Source organism: Panicum virgatum, chromosome 5N (genome assembly GCF_016808335.1).
Source record: "Panicum virgatum strain AP13 chromosome 5N, P.virgatum_v5, whole genome shotgun sequence".
Classification (NCBI taxonomy): domain Eukaryota; kingdom Viridiplantae; phylum Streptophyta; class Magnoliopsida; order Poales; family Poaceae; genus Panicum; species Panicum virgatum.
In genome coordinates this window covers 11,241,783-11,265,313 of record NC_053149.1, presented here as the reverse complement: position 1 = coordinate 11,265,313, position 23,531 = coordinate 11,241,783, and the positions used below count along the sequence as shown (strand labels likewise).

The 23,531-nt window shown below is 46.1% G+C and overlaps 3 protein-coding genes across 5 annotated transcripts; 2 read left to right on the top strand and 1 right to left on the bottom strand.

Moving 5' to 3' along the window:
* The first annotated feature begins 8,204 nt into the window (after window positions 1-8,204).
* Window positions 8,205-13,037, top strand: LOC120674314 (phosphate transporter PHO1-1-like). The gene is made up of 10 exons (XM_039955485.1): window positions 8,205-8,999; window positions 9,119-9,422; window positions 10,214-10,643; window positions 10,708-10,828; window positions 10,939-11,472; window positions 11,609-11,713; window positions 11,836-12,033; window positions 12,144-12,422; window positions 12,658-12,794; window positions 12,880-13,037. Exons 1-10 carry the CDS (start codon window positions 8,712-8,714, stop codon window positions 12,965-12,967), a joined length of 2,484 nt encoding a protein of 827 aa, XP_039811419.1. The 5' UTR covers window positions 8,205-8,711; the 3' UTR covers window positions 12,968-13,037.
* Window positions 13,038-13,200: 163 nt separating this feature from the next.
* Window positions 13,201-14,560, bottom strand: LOC120674316 (predicted GPI-anchored protein 58). The gene is made up of 2 exons (XM_039955486.1): window positions 13,650-14,560; window positions 13,201-13,507 (listed from the first exon to the last, which is right to left on the bottom strand). Exons 1-2 carry the CDS (start codon window positions 14,430-14,432, stop codon window positions 13,421-13,423), a joined length of 870 nt encoding a protein of 289 aa, XP_039811420.1. The 5' UTR covers window positions 14,433-14,560; the 3' UTR covers window positions 13,201-13,420.
* A 2,358-nt stretch (window positions 14,561-16,918) lies between these two features.
* Window positions 16,919-22,212, top strand: LOC120677008 (acetyl-CoA acetyltransferase, cytosolic 1-like). Of its 3 annotated transcripts, XM_039958349.1 has the most exons (14): window positions 16,919-17,073; window positions 17,197-17,370; window positions 17,478-17,651; window positions 17,748-17,853; window positions 17,954-18,092; window positions 18,182-18,259; window positions 18,343-18,408; window positions 18,584-18,666; window positions 20,223-20,322; window positions 20,559-20,669; window positions 20,749-20,790; window positions 20,886-20,972; window positions 21,455-21,540; window positions 21,789-22,212. In XM_039958349.1, exons 2-14 carry the CDS (start codon window positions 17,217-17,219, stop codon window positions 21,820-21,822), a joined length of 1,260 nt encoding a protein of 419 aa, XP_039814283.1. In that variant the 5' UTR covers window positions 16,919-17,073; window positions 17,197-17,216; the 3' UTR covers window positions 21,823-22,212. The 3 variants fall into 3 exon arrangements, with proteins under 3 accessions (XP_039814283.1, XP_039814284.1, XP_039814282.1); XM_039958350.1 differs by having other exon boundaries at window positions 16,927-17,370; window positions 21,895-22,212; XM_039958348.1 differs by having other exon boundaries at window positions 16,928-17,370.
* The last annotated feature ends 1,319 nt before the right edge of the window (window positions 22,213-23,531 follow it).

The following is a 23,531-nucleotide window of genomic DNA, read 5'->3' as shown; positions in this document are numbered from 1 at the left end:
TCGTGGGATTTTTGGGGGCTAAAATGTTATTTGAGGCTAAAGAATGAATGAGAAGTACCTCTTGAGGAGTTTTTGGAGACTAAAAACCTACATGAGGCCTACTATTCCACCTCCTAGCCCGGTCCCCACCTCTTGGATGCATGCAGATTAGGGATATATGGTACTTTGTGCACTCATTTAATGACTTTTCTTTTTAGTCCCTAGAACCAAACAGTCCATGGAGTAAAATTAGTGTAGGGACTTTTGGCAACCAAACACCACCAAGAAGTGATAGATTGACTCTGAAGACATTATTTGGATTTCATCTAAAGATAAAGGTCAATGCATCACATGTTCAGTTCATACCCATTACAATGATGATGCACTTTAATCGTTGACATGTGTTGTACTAGGAGGAAAGCGTACGCCTTCGAAGTCATCAACTATGACAGTAGACTTTGCTGATGCGTCGTACATGACCAGACTCTGTGCAAAGTCACATATGCTTATTTGAAATACTAGTCCGTCAACTCATAAGTGTTTACAAACATAAGTATTAGAAAGTCATGAAAAAAAAGGCTCATGAATTGTCACACCCGGTTTTAAGAATAAAACCGAATGCATAACTATATGTATGCCAGGATCAAGTTTCATACATATAGAGACATCATAAGTGAATAATCAGTAACAGTATCACGTAAAAGAGTAAATAAAACAATTAAAAGACTATCAGAGTTATACAGCTTATCCTGGAAACGGAGGCTTCAAACTTCACAGGCAATCGACTGGGGGTTGCGTACGCCTAGAACTCAGCATCATCTTCAAAATACTCCACAACAACTTTCTCTTCTGAGCAGCAGTAAGCAAGGGTGAGTAAACTTATGGTTGGTACTCAGCAAGGCCACAAGAAATAACCAGAATGTGATTTATATCCATCTTTAAGTTTATTAATCATGTGAGGGTCCAAGCCGCTCTTGACCGTGAGCACGGCTAACCGGTTAGTTTTAACTCTGCAGAGGTTGTACACTTTCACCACAATTCGCGTAAAAGTTCCGAAGAACTTTGAACCCAACCACGCATATGTGCTGATCAGGCACAATACCACACTTCCGAGGTGTGATTGCATAGGGACGCTACGAGGCCTTTACAAAGAATTCCTATATGTATGTGTTGGTCCCTGCCGTGCGGTCCCTCAGAAGACGCAGCTTCCTTCACCCGCTCCACAACACAAACTCATAACCACCAAGCGGAACAACCCCAACACAACATATAGTTCATCTAATTACTTAGCCAAGACCAGAGCCCATTAGTATTGTGGTTGTACTATTTTCTTGGGTGGTTCTCCATGTTCCAATTAAATCATATCATCTTGTGAATAAAGCATAGATAGAAAGATGGTTAGGGTCACTTGCCTTTCTCCAACGAAAAGCTACTCTTACTGCTCTTCAGCTTTTGCTCACTTGGAACTCTTGATCTTCAATCTTCAAACAGCGATCCTTATACTCAGAGCAATCAACGAGCAATCATACAAAGCAAACAACAAGTACAACTAAGAACAATACACCAAAACAAAAGAAAGGCTTAAAAAGAACGTACAGAAAGATAGGGCTCGTTGCTACGGTTACGAGAACGCAAGAAACGCAGAAAACAGAGCTACGGTTGAAAAAGATACAACTACCGAAAGATTTGTGTTATAAAAGAAACAAAAGAACTTTACTTTATTTATTTTAATTAGAAACCACATGTGAAGGACATTCAAAAGAATTATCCTTGATTATAATTAACTCACATTATATTTGAATTTATAAAAAAATAAAGTAAAACTTAGTCAAATTTTATTTAAGTATCTATGTATAAATTACTATTTTAAACAATTAATTAGAAAGAAACTGGTGAGAACACATAACTTTATATGAGTGGTGTTGAACTAAACAAATTAAATTACAAACACATTTGAGTTGATATTTAATCAAGTTAACATTAATTATGAAAACTGGAGTAGAACTCTAATTTGCTTTTAATTAGAAAAGCTAAATGAGAGATCATTATTCAAATCAAATTTATATTTATTTTTAAAACAAGAACTACGATGCTGCAACACGATAGCTTACGCTAAAACAAAGCTAACGCAGCAAGAATGGATCGAAACGGATATAAAACGGCGATTCTACGCAAGAAACAAGCTGCAGGGATCTAGTCGCGATTAAACGTAGACTACGAGGGTTAGCTGCTGACTTTTACAAGACACAGAAAATAGTGCTCGCAAATTCAGCAAAGGTTAGGGTTGGATCTAAAAAAAATTAGGGATGGGCCTAGGCTCAAAAGACCTAATAGATCTAGGGGGTTATTGATAAAATTTACAAGACACATGAATTAAGTAAAAGATTATAGGCTTCTCTAGGGGGCTTCGTGCAAAAGCTTGTGGATCTCAAGGCCATGGCGTACAGGTTTCTGGTGGTTCCCATCGCTGGTGTTTTGAGGTTGGGAGGCTATGGGGAGGGGGGAAAGGGAGAGGAGGAGAGGAACTCGTTCTGGTGCTCACCCATTGCAGAGAGGTGTCGTGGTGGCCGGATTTTGTTCGGGACGGAGAAGACGGCGCACTGCGTCACGGCGAGCTCCTGGAACCGGTGCTGCTGGGCATCACGGGGATGTGCGCAGGGAGAAAAGGTTATTTTAGGGATTCCCAAACAAGGAGCCTCCCTATGGGTAGTCTACATTTTTGTGTGGAGTTGCCATGAGAGGTTGGTTTAATATATAGGGAGAAAAGTCTCACCATCCCATATCAACTAGCAATGTGGTACTAAACCTCCTTCCCATGCTAATGGGCTTTACGTGCATTTAGCCCATTAGGGAACACACGAATGGGCCCTTGAGGTCCATTATAGATTTATGTACTTTTGATAGACTTAGCCCATTTAAAATTCGGAATTAATTATTTTCGAAATTGAAGTAATTCTAGAAAAATCTAGAATTCATATTTAAAGTCCGAAAAATATTCCAAATGGCCCGAAAATTCTAGGAAAAATCCTAGAAATATATTGGGACCTAACGAACTCAAATAAAATATTTGGAGCTCATGAGAAGATTTGGAAGAGCCTCTAAAAATTAGAGTTTGCTCTAGGGAAAAATGGGAAAAGAATCCGGAAAATTCCTGGGAAGAACTTTTGATGATAGAACACGTTTTGAAAGGTTTTCACACTCAACAACACTATGCATGTGACATGAATGCATCACCAGAAGAACAACATCATTTAATTTGAAAAACAACCAATATTTATTTTCTTTTACACTAAATCCTCTGTGAAGAAAAATAAATGTTGAGAAAATTTTAAAATTGTGAGAAAATTATTGTTTTATTTTTAATTTTAATCACATCCTGAAATTCAAAAATTTCAGGGTGTGACATGAATGCAGCAGACACAATACTCATACAAATACGCACTTATGTTTGTCCAGTCGTAATAGGATTAAGTTAGCAACTTGCCAACTACCCTATACATTTATGCACCTTTTTATCCACATCAATAGTTTTTTCACTTCGCATTCCACCTCCATATGTGTTTGACTGAATCCTTAGTTTGAGCTAAGTGTTTAACATGGACATTGGCATCCTAGCTTCTTGTACACACATGTACACAGTCTACAAAGTGACACATCATGAACGTACACTAGATTTTTTTTCTTTTAGAATGACACATGCATGAATTTAGATTCATATTTAGGCATTGCTTTATGTTATTTTTTAATAATGGTAGATGAGGGCAATTTAGGTGCAAATTTTAAGTTTTTACACTAGATTATTGTTTATCATAGTATAGGCAGATAAATTATGAAGATTAGGGGGTTACTTTAGACTATTTTCATAATGATAGAGGTGGGCAATATTTTAGAAATGATGCCTAGAGTTTGTCGGGTTGATGGCTACATGTGTACAGTTTCTTTGATAATTTCTATGACTTTTTTCTCTAGCACATCTCGTGAGATTTTTTGTGGAGGTCGAAAAAGGATTTAATTAATGATTGTAAGATATAAAAATATTTTTAAAATATTTAATCACCTATCTTTGAATGCCATATTTTTGTAAAATTTGTTGGTCAAAGATTTATCTTGTAGACCATGTGGATGCTATAATAAAATGTATTTTGAATCATCAGACGAAGTAATGAAAAGAAAGGAGAAAGTATAAAAAGACTAAAAGTCAAAGTTTGGATGGCGAGCTCTACCTTGTACTTGAAGCACACGCGTAAATGTTTTTTTTTGAAAAATTGCACATGCGTAAATGTTGCTCATGCTTCTCTTATCATGCAAGCAAATGTTAATGCATCAACAACTAGGCACACAGAACGAAGACCCTATGTGCATTAGGCATCGCCTATCATACAGCAAAACAAAGGACAGATTATTTCCATGCCATTGCAATTATAATTTTGTACAATCGATCATCTGCCACTGCCAATGACACAGGTAGACAAAGATGTCATCAATGAGGGCTTGCAAAATTTGGCAAACAAATAACTAACACCTAGGTTGTTACTATGATGCTAGCTCTCTTCTTATATGAATTTTGCACCCTAACTATTAGGTCATATTTTAAACAATAAATAATTCACAAGTACTTTATACTCTCTTCAGTTGAAAATTTATAATACTATATCAACACAGTCTCCAATACAGAACCTTACTTATTTTTTTTATTAATAACAACATCTTATAAAACAACTATATTACTGTAATATCTCTGAAAAAATCGATGATGTTTTGTCTATATGGTATGCACATAGTATATTGTTTTGTTCTAACAATGGCTTAAGTTAGAGAACTGCACACCTCATCCAATGCCAGACATTTACAAACATCAACTGCCAGACCAATAAGGCCCTGTTTGGGACCGTGGTCTGCGGAAGCGGGGTGCGTAAAAGCGGAACACGGCTCATTCCTCGCTTCTCACATTTTCCCCGCTTCTAGTTCATTTGCTCGAAGCTCATTTGCTCGCTTATCGCGTTGAGTGCGGCCGTCGAACGTGCGTCCACCGCAGACCTTTTGGTGGGATTTTTTTTCTTTTTCCCGCTTAAACGTGTCGCAGACACTGTCCCAACAGGGCCTAATAAGGGATTGCCGTAGGCTACGAGCTACAACAGCAAGTAGGGACGAGGTGCACTAATACAGAGATGAGATGGAGAAGGAAAAGCCGGAGGACACAAAAGATCTAGTCCGTGCCATCCTACTTTGTTACTTTACATTTGTCAATGCCTGCTTGTGAATGGAGGGTACATAACGATACTAAAGTATTTTGCATGATAAATCTCTAACAATATGATTGTCATTCACCATTTTCAAAAGTCGACATCTCTAGGAACTAAGCAGAACAACACCGCCTTGCCTAGCACCAAGCCCTTTATTTTGAGATATTGACGGTAACCATACCAATGAAAGTTTATTAATTGGTACCCAGAATTTGAATACCAGAGTCATCGGAGGAGAGCGAGAGTACCTCAGAGACGCACACATAGATTTTCCTTAGCTCTTCTCTTTAATAACATTTTGCCGATTTAATTTATTGGACTGAGATCAATTTGAACATGTATGGCACTTTTGGTTCTAGGTTGACTAAGGGTAAGTTTGGCATGGCTCCAACTCTGCCAGCTCCACTCCAAAACTCCAGGTGGAGCTAGCTCCGAATAAGTTATGCTATAGAGAAAATCTATTATTAAACTGGATCAACCGGGGAGATTTCTGAATTGTCAGCAAAGGAGAAAATCTTCACATATTTTCCTTTGAGAGGATTAAAAAAGGGGAGACCTTTTTCTATAAACTAAAAAAACGAAGGACAAGCAGGAGGTATGCATGGACCATACGGCACTAGCTCAAAATAAATAAAGTCATTTGAACGGCTTTGGAGCGTATCGTATTCTGTCAATATCTTTCCTTAGCAAATGTCAGTTAGACAAAAATAAGGCCACAATTACAAAGTTAATCGCAGACCAGTCGAGGCACACCATTTTTAGGGCCTCCATCTGACAGCACACAAGCAAATTTCTGCGCTGCAATTCGACACAAGTGCAGTGTGCATGGATTTGATTGTCCTGTGCTTCACAAGATAATCTTGTTTTGATTAAAAGGGGGCTCAGATTATATTAAGAAAGGATCAGTGGTCTTTTCTTTTTCTGCACTGCTTGATTGATCTTTCTATCCTGATTGATCATGTCTATGTGTTTTGATTGGATACTTGCACTGCTGAATGGACACGCATTCATGCAAATTTGAATCTTTGCGTGCAGTCTTAACTATATGCATGCACATATTTCACGCCCCATACGTTACTAACTCCTCCCTCACAACCACAATGGAAAAGGTACGTGGAAAGTACAAACAAAGTGTTACACTGCAGTCATGGCCTGCTCATCAGTGATAGTTCTAGCATAGGCGGCCCTTGTGGCCTCTGCTGAATATGGTGAACCTTTCATGTGCCCAAGGGCCATATTTTCACCTGCTAGGGAGGATCATGCATTACCTAAGATGAACAAGATTGGGTATCTGTCCTTGAAAAAAAAAACGAGAGTTTCACAAAAAAAACACAGGGTTGATGATAAATTTTCGAAATATAGCATTTTAATGGTTTCAAGTAAAATCTATATATGAACCTAGCTAGATATAGCAAGGCATTTCCAAAATGAATCCTGATTCTGCAATGTGGGAAGTATAACTATTAGGAAATGTTTGTGATCTCTTCAATCCATTTCACAATCATCTTAGGTCATGCCTTGATCAAAAGTGTATGCGGTTTTCTCGAATTAGTCCAAAGCATATGCCTATTTGAAACAGAAAAAAAACCACATTAATAAGTATAAATACATGCATTGTGGCACAAGGTAAAACGGTCTTGTGCACAGATTTTGTTTTTCATCAAGAGATGGCTGTTCTAACATTCATATCTTTCTATGTGGATGTTCTAATGATCACAAACTGTGGGTTATCTATTTTGAAGTTAGGCAGCCTAATTAAGCACACTCCAAACAAAGATTCCATGAAAAGGCACCAATATAATGCGTGCTCCAACTATAGTATATATGCAAGTTCCTTATATTATTATATACCGTGAAATGTGCAACCTTGCAAAATGAAAAGAGGAATCAATGGCTTCCCCAGTTCAATTCTGATGGCTCATAAATCACATCTTAGTTCTAAAGCAGGCATGCTTTGCGATCATGGCATTATGCATATATGCCTGAACACGCGGTATATATAGCCCAGGAATGCTAGATCCACAAGGAATTCAGCCCCATGCATGCTCTTTTCTCTTTATCCCTTGTTGGGTAGATCAGGATCGATCTCCCGGTTTCGAACGATCTCGTCGATCAATGAGCCGTGCACACTGGAAAGTAAACATATTTTACGGGTACAATTCCATATCAGTCATCCTTAAACTTGTTTGGTTTCTGAGCGGTGTAGCTTCCTTCTTACACTGCTCTGGAATATATGCTGCACGAGTGACAAGACACAGATGTGCATGGCATTTGGCATCTGGTGGTAGTTTTCTTTCATCTATGAGCACCTTGTTTTCTGAACTTTATTATGTGCACTACCAGCATTAATTAGTACATGGGTGTATGCAATGAATATATCTAGAGCGAACAGAAACTTCTAAAGTGAAAGAGTGCATGTGTTTCTTCCATATTGAGCAAATAATTTGCAGGAAGCTTTGCATGATATTGATGGAGATCAACTGAAATCTGAATCCTACAAAATATTCACATTTCGAATGCGACATAAATAAAATTCAGTTTTGGAATAGAGCTGACTAGATACGTTGTTAGGCTATCTAGATCAATAATGCTGTGGATTTTTTTTTTCATCTTTGGCCAACCAAATAAATACACTATCAAGATAAAATTTCATTGTGGATTTAATTATACTAATTTATTTATTTTTGTAGATATCTATGTATTTTTTATACTAAACTTGGTCAAATTTGATTTGCCCGAACTGTACATTGTTTTCCAGTGAGCTAGACAACCAGAGGAGAAAAAACAGGAGTTGGTGGATAATTGGCTCCTACTTTCTGCCACCATGTTTCCTGATGGAGTACTTGTGCTCTACACCTATACATACCCAAGTAATGGTGTCTGGACCAAATGATAGGATTGTTGAGCACCATGCAATTAGCATGAACCGGAGGGCCCACCCACTAGCAGCTAACCCTGCTTCCTCTAGTCTCTGCTTTGCTACCGCCTCTCCACTCACTCACTCACCCCTCCCTCTGTGCTCCATCTCAGGCCACCATATATTCATGCACCACATCTCAGTCTCTCCTCTCTACATGAGCAGTTTCATCGTCCTTCTCTGTCGTCATCCCCATACCACCACGCCTTCTTCTTCCAGCTTCCAGCTTCCACCGCCCAGCTGGATTTACCTCCGCAGCTTCGATATCTCTCGTCGATTCCCCCCCTGCTGGTGGAATCCAATCCGATGCGGCGGCCACCACCACCACCACCACCATTGCCAGCCCAAGTGGCGGCCTCGTGAGAGGTTGGCAGCGAGCTACACATCACCGGGGGAAGCCTAGGCCGCAGTATATCTCGGAATGTGCTGTCCCCCAGCACCCGCGGCGCGATTCCCCCGCCGCCTATAAAGCCACCGCCATGGCTCCCCCTCCCAACCCCCACCAGAGCTAGCCGGATCGGCCTCGCTCGCTCCATCGACCGGTCGACGACGACGGCGAGACCCACCCGACCATGGTGAAGTTCTCCAAGCAGTTCGAGGGGCAGCTCGTCCCCGAGTGGAAGCAGGCCTTCGTGGACTACTGCCTGCTCAAGAAGGACCTCAAGAGGGTCGAGCACGCCCTGCTGCTCGGCCGGCATGCCGCCGCCGACCGTTGCGACGCCGGCCCAGCCGCCGGCGGCGGCGCACAACCGGCAGCCGATCGACACGCTGAACGTGCTTCCCTGTCGCAATGGCTCTGCCACCGGCTCCCGGCCGGTCTCTTCGGCTCCAATGCGCCCAAGGATCACGGGGTCATACACGTACGGACTGGCAATACTAGCTTGCATCGTCGTGCACGAACATGATCAAGCAAGCATCCACGTAGCTGTTCTGTTCCACGATTAGTGAATCTTGTGCGCGCTTCTCGTGTCGTGTCCAGGTGCACCGGACGCCGATGTCGGGGCCGGCGAGCAGAGGCGGCGGCGGCGGCGACGAGTACAAGACGGAGCTGGTGGAGCCGCTCGCCGCCGACGCCGACGCGGCCGCGGCGCGGGAGTTCTTCTCGCGGCTGGACGCGCAGCTCAACAAGGTGAACCAGTTCTACAGGGGCAAGGAGAAGGAGTTCCTGGAGCGGGGCCAGTCCCTCAGGAGGCAGATGGACATCCTCGCCGGCCTCAAGGCGGCCAGCAGCAGGGAGGACAGCAACCCCTCCGTCTCCTCCCTCTCCTCCGGCGGCTGCTCTGGTGAGCACGAACGCACCGACCGACAAATTACATTCCCGCCGCCGCAGCTAACCTGCTAGCTAGGAGACGCCGGCCGCCTCAGCTAGCTGGTGCGCGCGCGCCGTGTCGTGCCGGCCGCGGCCGGTGGCGAGGGAGGTAGCGTGAGACGGCGCGTCACGTAGGCTCGCGCCCGGCGCGGCGAATGGGGGCGCCGGGTGGTGACTGCTGAGTGCTGACTGGTGCGGCCGGCGCGAGGTCCACCGCCCGTGGCCACGGCGGATCAGACGTTTCTGAGCTTTGAGGCATGTGAGCAAGAAGTCACTAAGCCCTGCCGTGCCCAGGAATATCGGGCATCTCTTTTTCTATCGTGTGGATGTCTTTAGTTAGTTGTGTCTGCATTTGGCACGACCGTGACCGTACATATATTGCTCTTACTTTACTTTAAGTAAGTACTACTACCTCTTTTAATTCTTTTTTTCAGATACTCTTTTAATTCTTGCCAACCTGCAATTTTTATTTTTGATGGGCCCTCATTAATGACAGTGCATGATGAGCAAAAACATTAGTAGTCAGTAGATAACACAAGGATGCCTGAACTGATTCTAGAAAGAAGATAAGAAGCACAATGCAAAATAATACCATGCATATGCTGGTAGAACATGCCTCTTGAAAAAGCAGAATTTCTTCCTTCAATAATACAGAGCATCTCCAGTTTACTACTCAGTAGTAAGTACTTATGATTTTTTTCGATAAAAAATATTTTTAGATGATTTATTAATACCATCCTTTTTTCTTGTTCCTACTAAAAACAGAGGATGAGTCCACACGGTACACGATGACGTCAGCAGCGGATACGGACCAGCTGAACGAGCAAGAGACCACCACACCGACCAAGGACCCCGCCGCCGACACGGCTCACGAAGACCAGCGGCAGGATCTAGAAGGTCCTGGAACCTTCGGGGGGCCGGAGCCGAAGAGCCTGGGGAGGTCGGCGAGCGGCTGCGGGAGGAAGAGCCTGAAGATCAGCATCCCCCTGACCAACCCCTCCCGGATGATCGCGGCGCTGACGGACATCCTGTGGGACGAGCTCGCCGCCCAGCCCGGCTCCAAGAAGTGCAGCAACCCCGACGGGAGCGCGGGCAAGCAGGGCGTCAGCAAGACGAAGCTCCGGCGAGCGGAGAAGATGATCCGGGGCGCCTTCGTCGAGCTCTACAAGGGCCTCGGCTACCTCGCCACCTACCGGTAAGCGCTCAGAATTCAGAGCTGCTCGCTCGGATCGACGCTGACATTGCTCGGCGATGTGCAGGAACCTGAACATGATGGCGTTCGTGAAGATCTTGAAGAAGTTCGAGAAGATCACCGGGAAGCAGGTCCTCGCCGTGTACCTCAAGGTGGTGGAGAGCTCCTACTTCAACAGCTCTGACGAGGCACGCGCACGGTTTGCTCTGTTCCATCATCCTCTGTCTCCCTGTTATCTGGCTTACAGTGACAGAGAGCTACTCTGAATGGAGCTGACGAGACGGCATTCCCGCTGCAGGCGCTGAAGCTGATGGACGAGGTGGGGGACATCTTCGTCCGGCACTTCGCCGGCGACAACCGCCGCAAGGCCATGAAGTACCTCAAGCCGGCGCAGCGCAAGGAGTCGCACGCCGTCCCCTTCTTCACGGGGCTCGCGACCGGCTGCTTCGCGGCGCTCTTCCTGGGCTACTGCGTCATGGCGCACATGGCGGGGCTGTACCTCTACACCGCGGCTCCACGCGGCCGCGGCGGCGTCTCGGCGCGCTACATGGAGACGGCGTACCCGGTGCTGAGCATGTTCGCGCTGCTGTTCCTGCACCTGCTCCTGTACGGCTGCAACATGGTGGCGTGGCGCCGGTGCCGCGTCAACTACGGCTTCATCTTCGCGTCGTCGCCCGCCGCCGGCGGGGAGCTCCGGCCCCGGGACGTGTTCCTCGCCTGCGCCGCGTCCATGGCCGCCGTCGCCGGCGTCATGTTCGCGCACCTCGCGCTCGTGCTCAGGGGCTACCACGCGTCGCCGCACGTCCAGGCCATCCCCGGATTCTTGCTCCTGGTGAGCCCTCTCTGTCTACTAGTACAATTTGATGTTTGCCCTGATGCTCTTCTCGTCGTGACCGCTGGATCATCGAAGAACATGCTTCACAGGTCGAGAATGAGAATAACGGAATGTGTTCTCTCCATCCATGCAGGCGTTCCTGCTCCTGCTGTTCTGCCCTCTCAACGTCGTCTACCGGTCGAGTCGGCTTCGGTTCCTCAGGATTCTGAGGAACATTGTCCTGTCGCCACTCTACAAGGTAGTGCAGTATCAGCGTCACTTGCAGTTGTTTCTGATCAGTTATTCTGCTAAGGCTTTGCACAATCTTCTTGGAACCAAACTGGACCAATGCAAAGTCTGATGGTCTCTGAACATTTGCAGGTTGTGATGGTAGACTTCTTCATGGCCGATCAGCTATGCAGCCAGGTGCCTATACTAAGGAGCATGGAGTACTTGGCCTGCTACTACATCAGTGGGAGCTACAGGACGCAGGATTACGGCTACTGCATCAACACCAAGCACATCAGGGACCTGGCCTACGCCGTCTCCTTCCTGCCCTACTACTGGAGAGCCATGCAGGTGACTGCAAGTTCAATCATGCAGCAGAGTCCCTTCCTGAATTACAATACTCCAGTTTCTGAACTCTGAACGTCTGAATAATTGTTTCTGTCAAAATGTTCACTGTTCAGTGCGCGAGGCGGTGGTTCGACGAGGGGGACACGAGCCACCTGGTGAACCTGGGCAAGTACGTCTCGGCGATGCTCGCCGCCGGCGCCAAGGTCGCGTACGAGAAGGACGAGAGCCTGGCGTCGCTGACCCTGCTCGTCGCCGTGTCGAGCACCGCCACGGTGTACCAGCTCTACTGGGACTTCGTCAAGGACTGGGGCCTGCTCCAGCCCAACTCCAATAACCCCTGGCTCAGGAACGACCTCATCCTCAAGAGGAAATACATGTACTACCTGTCAATGGTACGTTCATCATCAGCCCATCGCCGTGCCCGTGCAGACAAATTTGTAAAGCGAGCCCAAATGGTTTCAGTTCAGACCTTTCAGTTGCAGTGCAGACTGCAAAACAAACTGGTTGTCCGATTGAGACATCAACGATCAAAATACAGTTGTTCCCCGCTAGTTGTGAAGAATCGCGTTCCCAAACAACCAAAGGCTCAAGTGAAATGTTCTCATTCCTGTCTGAACTTTTTTGCAGGGACTGAACCTCGTGCTCAGGCTTGCCTGGCTGCAGACCGTAATCCATCCAAATTTTGGGAGCTTGGATTCTAGGGTCACTTCGTTCTTCCTAGCAGCCCTCGAGGTGATTCGGCGAGGGCACTGGAACTTTTACAGGTAAAACAACTTACAGTTTGATGGTTCTATATTCTCACTTTCGAACAGTGCATTACTGAGCGACTCAACCATTGAAACTTTTCAGGTTGGAGAATGAGCATCTGAACAATGCGGGCAAGTTTCGGGCGGTAAAGACGGTTCCACTGCCTTTCCACGAAGAGGACGAGGACTAACGTACTGCTGACCATGACTAGACCGAGCCGACTTGTTTCTTCAGCGTTCTGCTGGATTTTTTTTTCAAAGTGAAGAAGAACTCAGGAGGTGGAGAACTGTTCAGAAACTTAGCTGTTTACGGCCTAGTTCCTCCAGGGAACGGCATCTCTGTATAACCCAAGATTCTGAAATCATTTGTTCGTTCCTAGATGCGTCATGGTGTAAATAAGAAGAGGGGTCGCGTTTCGCAGTGTTTTTTCTGACCAAATGTGAGCCTTTATTCCAAGATAAACGAAAAAAAATGGATACAAAACATGTCAAAAATTTATCACAAGCCAGAATCCAATGGTTCCTATGACAGATCCCGCAGGTAGTCTCACCGGTCTATGATGCCACAACACGAACAGCAACAGCGGAAAGAATTAAATCATCATCTGGTACACTGATATATGTATGAAGAATCTCTCTGGGATTTACCACGCTAGCGATAGCAAAAGCGCAGCCATGGCGGTCTGCAGGACGAGGACGCCCCAGTGCTGGTGCTGCCGGCTGCTCGCGTTCTGCAGGAAGAAGAAGACGAAGAAGCAAAAGTATTTGTGAATTGTGATTGCCAAATTGGATTTTTTTTATTTTTCTTTGTATACTGTATAAATATAAGAGGGAAGAGGATCTTGTTTTGCAGCGTCGTGATTCGCGCATTACCACATCGAACGCCGACGGCGCGGGGCCGGACACGTCCTCGAGATCGGCGGGCGACGGCGCGGCGGGCGCCGGCGGGCTCAGCGGCTGCGGCGCCTCCGCGGGGGCCTCCTTCTTGCCGTGCTGCTTCTTCCTCCTCTTGTGCTTGTTCTTGCCCTTGGACGGCGCCTCGGCCGGCGGCAGCGTCGCGGGGGCCTCGGCCACGGGCGGGGTCGCGGCGGGGGGCAGCGTCGCGGGCGCCTCGGCCGGGGGAGTGGCCATCGGCGGAGGCGCGGCCGCCGGCGGGAGCACCGCGGGCGGCGTGGCGGGCGGCGGCGTCGAGGGAGGCGGCGTCGCTGCGGGGGGAGGCGTCACCACCGGCGGGGGCTTGGCCGGCGCGACCGCGGGCGCGGCCGGCGGCGGCTTCGACGGCGGGACCGGGGTGGCGGCGGGCGCGGGCGCCGCTGGGGTCGGCGGCGGGTTTGCTGGCGCGGCCGGGGTCGCGGTGGGCGCGGTCGTTGCCGGCGTCGTCGGTGCAGCCGGTGTCGTGGGCGCAGCCGGTGTCGTGGGTGCAGCCGGTGTCGTGGGTGCAGCAGGGGTGGTCGGCGCAGCGGGGGTCGTGGGTGCAGCCGGTGTCGTCGGCGAAGCAGGGGTCGTCGGCGCGGCCGGTGTCGTGGGCGCCGCCGGGGTCGTGGGCGCGGCAGGCGTCGCTGGCGACTGCGCGGCGGCGGCGGCGAGGTGGAGCGCGAGGACGGCGCCGATCACAGCGAGGCGGGGCCAATGCCGGAGCAGCGGCGGCGCGGCCATGCTGCTGGCGCGGTGCGGATGCTGCGCTCGCTCTCGCCGACGGGAACGCGACCGATGGGGCCTCGCGGCGATGGAGCGGGTAGCCGGCGATCGAGGGGAGTATTATAGCGTGCCCGTGCGCCGCGCGCGGTCGCAGGGTGCGGTTGGGACTTGGGACGTATAGTACTAGCTTGGGAGTGAAGGGAGTCGGGTGGGCGCGCAGCGCGACGCGAAAGGCGACGCGGCAACGGCCTCGGGGCCAATCGGCAGACTGGTGTGCACGCTAACTGCAATGCCTAGGTTATTTCTTCTCTCCTGGTTTATATCAACCAAATCCATTCAATTTAAATGATCAAATCAAAGCTGTTTCTTTTTCCTAAAAAAACAAAAAGTAAATGTGTTCGCTTGCTAAGAGCTTGTATGTACGCTAGTAAACTTTGGTGCAAGGTAGCCGGTGCAGCAAGAGAACAAGCACACCAAACGCCTTTTTTTTTTATCGGTAGCTTTCCGAAATCTTTGCTTGGGAACATGACAAATGCAAAGTGGGACGTACATGTGACAGACACTATTCAACATACTTGTTACTTGATACAATGCATGGTTGTTGGTCCATGGTGACGTGTGTTCAAAATCTCGGCAAAAATCGCAGAATTTCAGCCTTTCCGGTCAGGATCAACTTTTTGCCCAAAATGTTGGCCTGCTTAAGAATATACACTTTATAATCCAAATTTTGGTTGAAGTTTAGCGATATTCGGTGTTTTCGCTGGTAACCAATGAAATCGACAAACGAAATCCTGATCAGTATGTACACCTACTACGTGGTATGGTGCACATTGTGCTCAAGATCGAAAAGCATGTAGGAGTGGTCAAGATCTAAACGCATGATTAGAACCTATACAAACTCTGTTCGGCTGACTTATCGGTCAACCAGCCAACAATATATTTTTTTTTACATCAAATCAGCTCCACCCCGGATCGCAAAATAAGGGAAAAGGAAATATGAATCGACAGTCATTAATCCTTAATAAAGCTATCGCCTGGGTTGTCGCATGGATGCATGAACTAGCTAGTTGAAAGTTTGGCCATTAGAGGCCATAACGAGGGTTTCCACATTCGATTTGATCCCAATCAACTAGTGATATCCTTCAGTTGCGTGCGCCCTCGATTACTTCCCATTTCTGGCCCGAGGATAATGGAGAGACCGTGGTCGCTGTAGCAGATCGATCTCCAGGAAGGGGACAGTGACAAGGGACCAGCACGATCAGCTGGTTCTCCCCCATCTCGCCAGCTACTCGATCGAGTCGCTTGCAAACGGCCGAAATTACTACTTCCAAACGGCCGAAATTAACTTGTGGCGGGCGTTGCATGCCTGTATTTATCTTTATCTCCAGCTCAGGTTACCAATGCAAAGCTAGCTTGCCGTGTGTCGTTAGGTCTCTTCGCGATTTGGTGAGTGTGTGTAGGGTGGCGCGTCGCTCGCTCGCTTGCTCTGCACGGGAGCGTCCGCCCAGCACGGAGCGTCTTCTTTTACGGGCTGCCAGCGTTGCGTCCGGGAATTCCCCGTCCTCCCACAGCCTCATCTCGGTGACTAGAATAATAGAATTCCAGGATAGGATGGCTTTGGACCATCAGGAATCAGGTTACCAGTCGGAATTAAGTTAACAGCTGAACGATGCGCCGTGTTCTGATCACTGGTTAGCTCGCCTGTCATGCTCCTCTGCTTCTGTTGCTTGCAGTACTACAGTAGCACTACTGCCTGCCTGGCATTCCAGAGGGTTCCGGAACCTTTTGGGTCGCCTTGGCAAGCTGTGGACCTGTGGTGCGTGGTTTTAGTTAGATTGTGGGTGGGAATCCTTTCCGGTTAAGGCAGAATTGTTAGTTTAAATTCGCCTTGTTTTTGCAAGGAATTTAAATTCACGTTCGGAAGCATTGCAGCTTGATCTCGGAGAGGGCGAGCGAGAGGTATGCCCCGTCGTTTTTTACGGAGTGAACACGGAAACAGGATAGAATCACGTATTCGCAGCGTCCTAGGAGCGAGCAAATGCTGCATTTTTATTTTTCGGATGAGAGGCGTTAACTTTTGTGAGATTATAATCATAACTTTTGTGAGATCTTGAATTTGGATCCGTCTGACAGCAGGATTTCGATCCAAAGCCCATTTTCCAAACATGCCGTGATTTCGAAGAGTTGGCATCTGCGCCCGGCCCGAAAAGTTATGTACGAGCTGGGCCGCCAAACCACAGCGGCGGCAAGCTGGGCTAGGGGTGGTCCAGCGTGGTGAAACTCGGGCCCAAATCGCCGTTACCCTCATCACAATCCATCTCCTCCGCTCAAGAAAACTATAAAATCTTCCTAAAAAAGAAAAAAAAGAAAAAAAGAAAAAACGGAATATCTTATCGTGATCTCCGCTCCCAAAAGGAGAACTAAAAAAATGTCTCGCGTGATCGGCACGGCGAGTTCGTTCCGTACTTCCGTTCCGTTACGTCTCCTCTCGTCTGCCAAGTGCCAACTCGTAAGCCCAACGCAGCGGGGCGCGGTCGAGACTCTAGAGAAGCGAGCCGTGCCCGTCTCCCCATCCGCTCCAGTGCTCCACACTCCTTCCCATCCCCGCCGCCGCCGCCGCCGCCGCCGCCGGAGAAGTCGATACCTCCAGCGGAGCAAGGTGGGGCCGACTGCCCTGACGCAAATTCGCCGAAATCTCCGCTTCCTCTTCTTGTTTACTCAGCTCTCTCTCTCTCCGCCGGCGAGGCATCTTCGTCATCTTCGTCTCCGGCCTCCTTACTAGGATCGACTTATTGATCGGTCATGGCGTCGTCGAGCGCGGCAGCTGCTAGTGACAGCCAGGGCCTGAAGCCTCGGGATGTCTGCATCGTCGGCGTCGCCCGCACGCCCATCGGCGCCCTGCTCGGGTCGCTCTCGTCGCTCCCCGCCACCAAGCTCGGCTCCATCGCCATCCAAGGTACGCACCGGCTCGCCTCCACCGGTTTCTGGCCGCGCCGATATTAATCCATTAACAAATCGCTCCCTGCGTGTTTTTCCTACCGAATCCCAACCCCAACGCTTCAGGCGCTCTCAGGAGGGCGAACGTCGATCCGGCGCTCGTGCAGGAGGTGTTCATGGGCAACGTCCTCAGCGCCAACCTCGGCCAGGCCCCGGCAAGGCAGGCCGCCCTCGGCGCCGGCTTGCCCAACACCGTCCCCTGCACTACTGTCAACAAAGTTTGCTCCTCGGGAATGAAGGGTAGCTTGTATATAATTTTTTTTACATTAATTGATTGTTAATTACCCTTGCAACGTGGAGGCTTAATCCTGGCATGTTGTCACCAACTTGTTGCAGCTGTCATGTTCGCGGCGCAAAGTATTCAGCTGGGGATCAACGACGTTGTGGTCGCTGGTGGCATGGAGAGCATGTCCAATGCCCCCAAATATGTGGCAGAAGCAAGGTTCATTTCTATTCCCAAGTGGTGGTAGGCTAGAATGATTTGATGTGGGTATCCTCTGTTGTAGCTCGTGCTTATAATAAAGGGTAAAAATAAAATGCAGACGAGGATCACGGTTCGGACATGATGTCCTAGTCGATGGGATGCTTAAAGATGGCCTGTGGGATGTCTATAACGATTTTCCGATGGGGATGTGTGCCGAACTGTGTGCAGACCAGCACTCAATCTCAAGGGAGGAGCAGGTTGCTGCTATTAACGTTGTTTATGAATTACAACCTGTTATGTTCTAATTATTACAATCTAATCTGCAGCGTCTTGTTCTTTCTTCTAGGATTCTTATGCTATTCTCAGCAATGAACGTGGAATAGCAGCTCGGGACAGTGGTGCATTTTCTTGGGAGATTATTCCTGTGCGTGCATGATTTTGATTCACTAGAAAACTCTTTGATACTTAAGTATGTGGTACTAATCTCAAACATTTGTTGTTTTGTAGGTTGAAATTTCTTCTGGTAGAGGGAAACCACCAGTAGTTGTGGACAAGGATGAGAGCCTTGCGAAGGTAATCCTGAGGTCTACCTAACACATTGATTTTGTTTGTTACAGATTCAAAAAAGAATATGTAATGTCAGAATGAAACATGAAAACATTCACATTCAGCAGTGGCTTTAACAACAATTAACATTATTTTTTTCCTCATCATATTTGATGCTATTCCTTCAGTGTCCTATGTGCAGTTTGATCCAGTAAAGTTGAAGAAACTTGGGCCCACTTTTAAGACAAATGGTTCTGTAACTGCTGGCAATTCTTCTAGTATCAGGTTTGCTTCCTTATTACTCTGAATAGCTGTATATTATCAAAATAAGTAACATGCAGCTAAGGTCAATATTACACAATATTTTAACATATAAGTATTTTCATTTAAACTAATTTATTTTGATTTTATAACTGAACTGTTTCGATTTAGTACCTATGCATCTTTTGGTTTTGTTCTGATTCTGTTAACATTAGCTGACAGCAAATAGAACTGAACTGGTCAGCCCTATCCTTTTAGTTTCATTTGTTATGCCTTAAGCTAGTTAGTTAAGATCTGATTCGATTCGATTTCCATCTATTCTTTAGTTGAGCATGTTAGGACCTATCCCCCGTAATGGCGATCATTAAGCTATATTAAAACTGCCCGGGGGGAATCTCTGCACTACCTCGCATATATAAATGTCTCATGTCTCTTTGTCCACTTCTGCAGGCTCTTTCTCCCTCATGTCTTCTTGTTGCTCCTTATTCATCTAATCATCTCAGTCTGTAACAGTGCTCCTTGTCGTCATATTTGCTTATTGGCTGTATGCCTGTGCCACTGCTTGTATGTGATCATATCACCTTTTGCAGGCAGTCAAGTTTGCTGCATTTCTTGACCTGTGAAAATCACAGGAACAAGTCTGGTTAATCTAGATTACCGATTTTAGATTATTCAAAAATATCCAAGTGGACTGTACAGAAATACTCCTGGAATGCTGTTGAGTGTTGTGAGCTTAATTTTCCAGGGGATACACATGATTGTGAAGACACTATTCAATTGAGTAATTAGAAGGAACTGGTGTTATTGGGTGGGGATTTTTCAGCCTGTTGCCGAACTTGTGTTCCTAACCAGCCCATATAATTTAATATATATTCCATTGCTGATTCGAATAATAATTAGTATGCTGTTAGCGAATGAGGCAAGACAAGATGGGATAATCCAATTTCTTTTAGGGGACGGTCCAGGGTTTTGGTATGGTAGCAATCCAAGTAATACGCAGCTGCCCTCTGCAAAGAACTCTGCTGATAAATCTTAATTAATCTAAATGACTTCCTAAAACTCGGTGTTCCCCTGTTACTGTCAAAGAGCTAGAACAAGTAATAGAACTGCAAAGTAATTTGCGGCTACTTGAAGATTGTTGACAGATCTTCTGTTCTCCCCCCCCCCCCCCTATTTTGGATGATGTGTTTCAAGTTGCTTGTATCCAAGAAAAACCATATTTCAGAACCAGGATGGCTGATGCGAGTGCCTGTTGTATGGAAAACAAGGAACAATCCTGAGCTTATACATGATGGTGGTGCAAATTCCTATAGGACGGAGGGAATCACTGCTAGCTTTGCTCAGCAAATCTGTTCCATTGAATATTTGTATGATCTCTAAGAAAGATAGCTCATAATAGTCTAGAATCCCGATGTCCCGTGGTTGTTGGAGAGAGGGTTACCTGCCAACACGCACAGACGTGATTTTTCCTATTTCAATGTTTGAACTTTATGGTTTCTTTATGTTTAATCTAAATTAATCTTGTTTGGATTTTGTGTAATTCATCAAGTGTAATACCATTCTTATCTTTCAATGTACAGTGACGGTGCAGCTGCAATTGTCCTTGTCAGTGGAGAGAAAGCTAAGAATCTTGGCCTTCAAGTTATTGCAAGGATCAGAGGGTATGCTGATGCTGCTCAGGTAACTTTTGCATGTGTCTGTCGATTCCCCTAAAATAGCATTATCTGACAGAAAAACCTCACATATGTAAGACCTTGACCTGTTGGTTTTATGTTTCTGTGGGAAACTATCCTTTTGCTTGGCATGAATATCTGTTTTCCGTTCAGTGATGCATCACTATAGTCCTAGTTATCTTGTAATATTGCTTACATATTGAACATTTTTGTATGTTTCTTTTAACTACTTACAAAATGCAGGCACCTGAGCTGTTTACGACTGCTCCAGCTCTTTCTATTCCGAAGGCTATATCAAGTGCGGGTCTTCAAACTTCGCAAATAGATTATTATGAAATAAACGAGGCCTTTGCTGTATGTTCTTGACCTTTTCAGTTTCAACAGTACTTATGCCTCCTAGTTCAGGCTTAACCATGCTTCTGGTCTTTTGCAGGTTGTTGCATTGGCTAATCAGAGGCTTCTTGGTATCCCTTCTGTGAGTCACAAAACTTTACTCGTCTACACAATTCAGCAGTTAGTGTTTGTATTTGTATATGTGAATCATCTCATAGATGTTTATGCGCATTTCAGGAAAATCTGAACTTAAGTGGTGGCGCTGTTTCTCTGGGCCATCCTATTGGTTGCAGTGGTGCACGGATTATAGTAACTTTACTTGGGGTATGCTCCTGGCCCATGTATAGCTGTGATGTATTCTTCTTTAGTGCAAAGCTTGTCTTGTCTAAGCACATAAACACCCCCCTTTCACATTTGCAGCACTCACATTTGATAGTTTCATCAGAATTAATTACATGCGGTGGCAGGCTAAGATATATCTTGCTTTATCATGTCGAACCACCCTTTTCACTATATTTGTAGCCTTGCTCCAGAGTAGCTCTACAGCTTTCATGTTTTTCTGTTATAGGATGGCAAGTATAAGTTGAGAACTTGACCTATTGAATATTGTTATCTTACACTGTGTGGACTGCCATATTCTTTTTTGTGCGGTTCTTTTCAAATTTGTTTTTGTATTCTTATCCCCACTTAAAGTAATTTTATTTTCAGTTATCATTATTTATTTTTGCCAAAAGCTGTCATGTCTTATAGTTTGACTTGATGCCATGGTGTGTCTCGTTGTTAACCTTTTAGCTTTCTTTGCACAGATTCTTAGGCAGAAACATGGGAAATTTGGTGTCGCTGGAGTTTGCAATGGTGGCGGAGGTGCCTCAGCCCTAGTTTTAGAGTTAATGTAAGCCCCTATGGTGTTTAATCTTCATGCTTTTTCCCTGGAAAACAAAGTCTTCAGTTCTTTATTATGTTCATGATTCATTTGAAATTTCTTCAATGGCAAATAAAAAAAAATCATTAACAAGTGTAACATTTTCAGTACTCCTTGCACCACATGGTTTCCACCTGCAACAGTTATGTTGTTCATTAAATGAAAAAACACTCGATAGTTATTTGGGCTACTTTCTTAGTGTCTCTGACATGATGCAGGCAACCTTCTTCGCATATCCGTTCTTCATTGTGAAGTTGGTGCGAGCAAATACGCAGACATGAATTGTATACTGTGTGTTTTCACTGTATCTTTTGTTATTTGTAGGGAGGATTAGTCGGTGTTGTATATGCCAGATGTATGGTACAAGCAACACCTGTAAAATAAAATGATCTTGTGCTACAAAGCACAGATCATTATCTTGTACCCTATAAGGCAAGCATAGGCGTATAGCAAATGAAAATAACAGAGGGACAGAAGAATAATATACGGATATTGTCGTCGGGTTACTGAAACTAGCTATGGGTACTGAACGACTGTCATGTTCAAGATTTTTGTTAATCATTTTTGTAATATGAGCATAAAGTTTCCACCTTGCCTCATGAAGATAAGAAAAATGTTTACACCTCTACAAGAGGAAGATTACTCCTTAGAGCAGCATTGTTTTTTTTTAATTTTGGTTCTTGAGATAAATTTTATCTTAACAGGCTTAACAAACTGCAATGCTGTGACTTCAGTGGCATGTGCCCCAACTTGGAACATAATGATCAGATCTGAACGTATAACACACTCCTCTTCATCACCTTTTATTTTGGAGAATAAAGATAGATATCCAATGGGAAAGTTTAAAAGAAGATTCGGAAGACAAATTATGAACCTGTCATTGTTAAGATAAGGTTAAGAGGTGCAGTCCGAAACATGCCCCCCAGCAATGATTGAACCCACACTACAAATTGGCCCAGGCGTGCAGCTTAAGCATTGCAGATCATCATCAAGAAAGCTCCTCCTACATCTAAGATTGAATGGCCGTTCTAGATTGGGTCATTTTGATCCATGCCACTACAATTTCTTGAAGTTGGATTTCATGTTGAAATCCATGCCATTGAGTGTCATGATTTTGAACGTGACACACAATTTCACGGAGTTGTGGTGGCACGAATCGAATTTTCCCTTCTAGATATTCGTTAGAGCTAAATGCTAGGGCCATTCGCCTCATATTCTGCCATAGAAATTCAGCAGTAAGTACCAGACTACCAGGGCTCGGGAAAAAAAAATTCCCAAAGTTACCCTGTTTGGGAGGACTCGTGTATTAATCGACAAGCTTCGGCTTGCATAATTGGATTGTCCTCTACCTGTCACTAGTCTGCCGTGCCGTACGCGCACTAAGCATACAGTTCATCACATCACAATTATCCTGTCGACGCTGAGGCTGGCACTATCAGCCACTGAAGCAGTGCCGTGTCGGTCATGGCATGCCTCACAGGAACAGTTGCCTTTGCACATGCCACATGAGCCCATGATCAGCAGGTGGCATCAGTGGTGTCCAGTTACACACCAGATGAGGGGTCTCCATGGACATGGAGCATCTTTCTCCCAGGTCAAATCTGCCCCTCCGCGCGTTCCATCTTGCCCATTCGCACTGCCACCCACCTGTAAAGGATGCCGCGGACAGCGATCAGCGCCGGGCCGCGCCCCCCAATTGCGGGTGTCCCCTGATCTCGCCGTCCCTTCGCTTCTCTCCATTTCACTCGCCCAGCAAATCCAAACGAAACAATTAAATTTAGAAAGAGCAACACAATGGTGTTTGGCGATATTCTAGGAAGTTCAGGGTTCATATTTGTTGTCCATGGCTTTTGTTTCAGGCTGCTACGAGCCAAATTTGTGTCAACATCAGAATCATGTGTGTTCCAAGTTCCATATTCACTCATCGATGACGCATATGCTCATTGGGTTCTGCAGACGAT

Excerpts from the sequence above, each read along its gene's own strand:
- LOC120674314 (XM_039955485.1), top strand. The coding sequence starts at position 8,712 with ATGGTGAAGTTCTCCAAGCAGTTCGAGGGGCAGCTCGTCCCCGAGTGG. Across the intron at positions 10,644-10,707 it reads GGCTACCTCGCCACCTACCG|GAACCTGAACATGATGGCGT; the intron begins GTAAGCGCTCAG and ends GGCGATGTGCAG. Across the intron at positions 11,473-11,608 it reads TCCCCGGATTCTTGCTCCTG|GCGTTCCTGCTCCTGCTGTT; the intron begins GTGAGCCCTCTC and ends CCATCCATGCAG.
- LOC120674316 (XM_039955486.1), bottom strand. The coding sequence starts at position 14,432 with ATGGCCGCGCCGCCGCTGCTCCGGCATTGGCCCCGCCTCGCTGTGATC. Across the intron at positions 13,508-13,649 it reads CGCCGTCGGCGTTCGATGTG|AACGCGAGCAGCCGGCAGCA; the intron begins GTAATGCGCGAA and ends TTCTTCCTGCAG.
- LOC120677008 (XM_039958349.1), top strand. The coding sequence starts at position 17,217 with ATGGCGTCGTCGAGCGCGGCAGCTGCTAGTGACAGCCAGGGCCTGAAG. Across the intron at positions 17,371-17,477 it reads CGGCTCCATCGCCATCCAAG|GCGCTCTCAGGAGGGCGAAC; the intron begins GTACGCACCGGC and ends CCAACGCTTCAG. Across the intron at positions 21,541-21,788 it reads GCCCTAGTTTTAGAGTTAAT|GCAACCTTCTTCGCATATCC; the intron begins GTAAGCCCCTAT and ends GACATGATGCAG.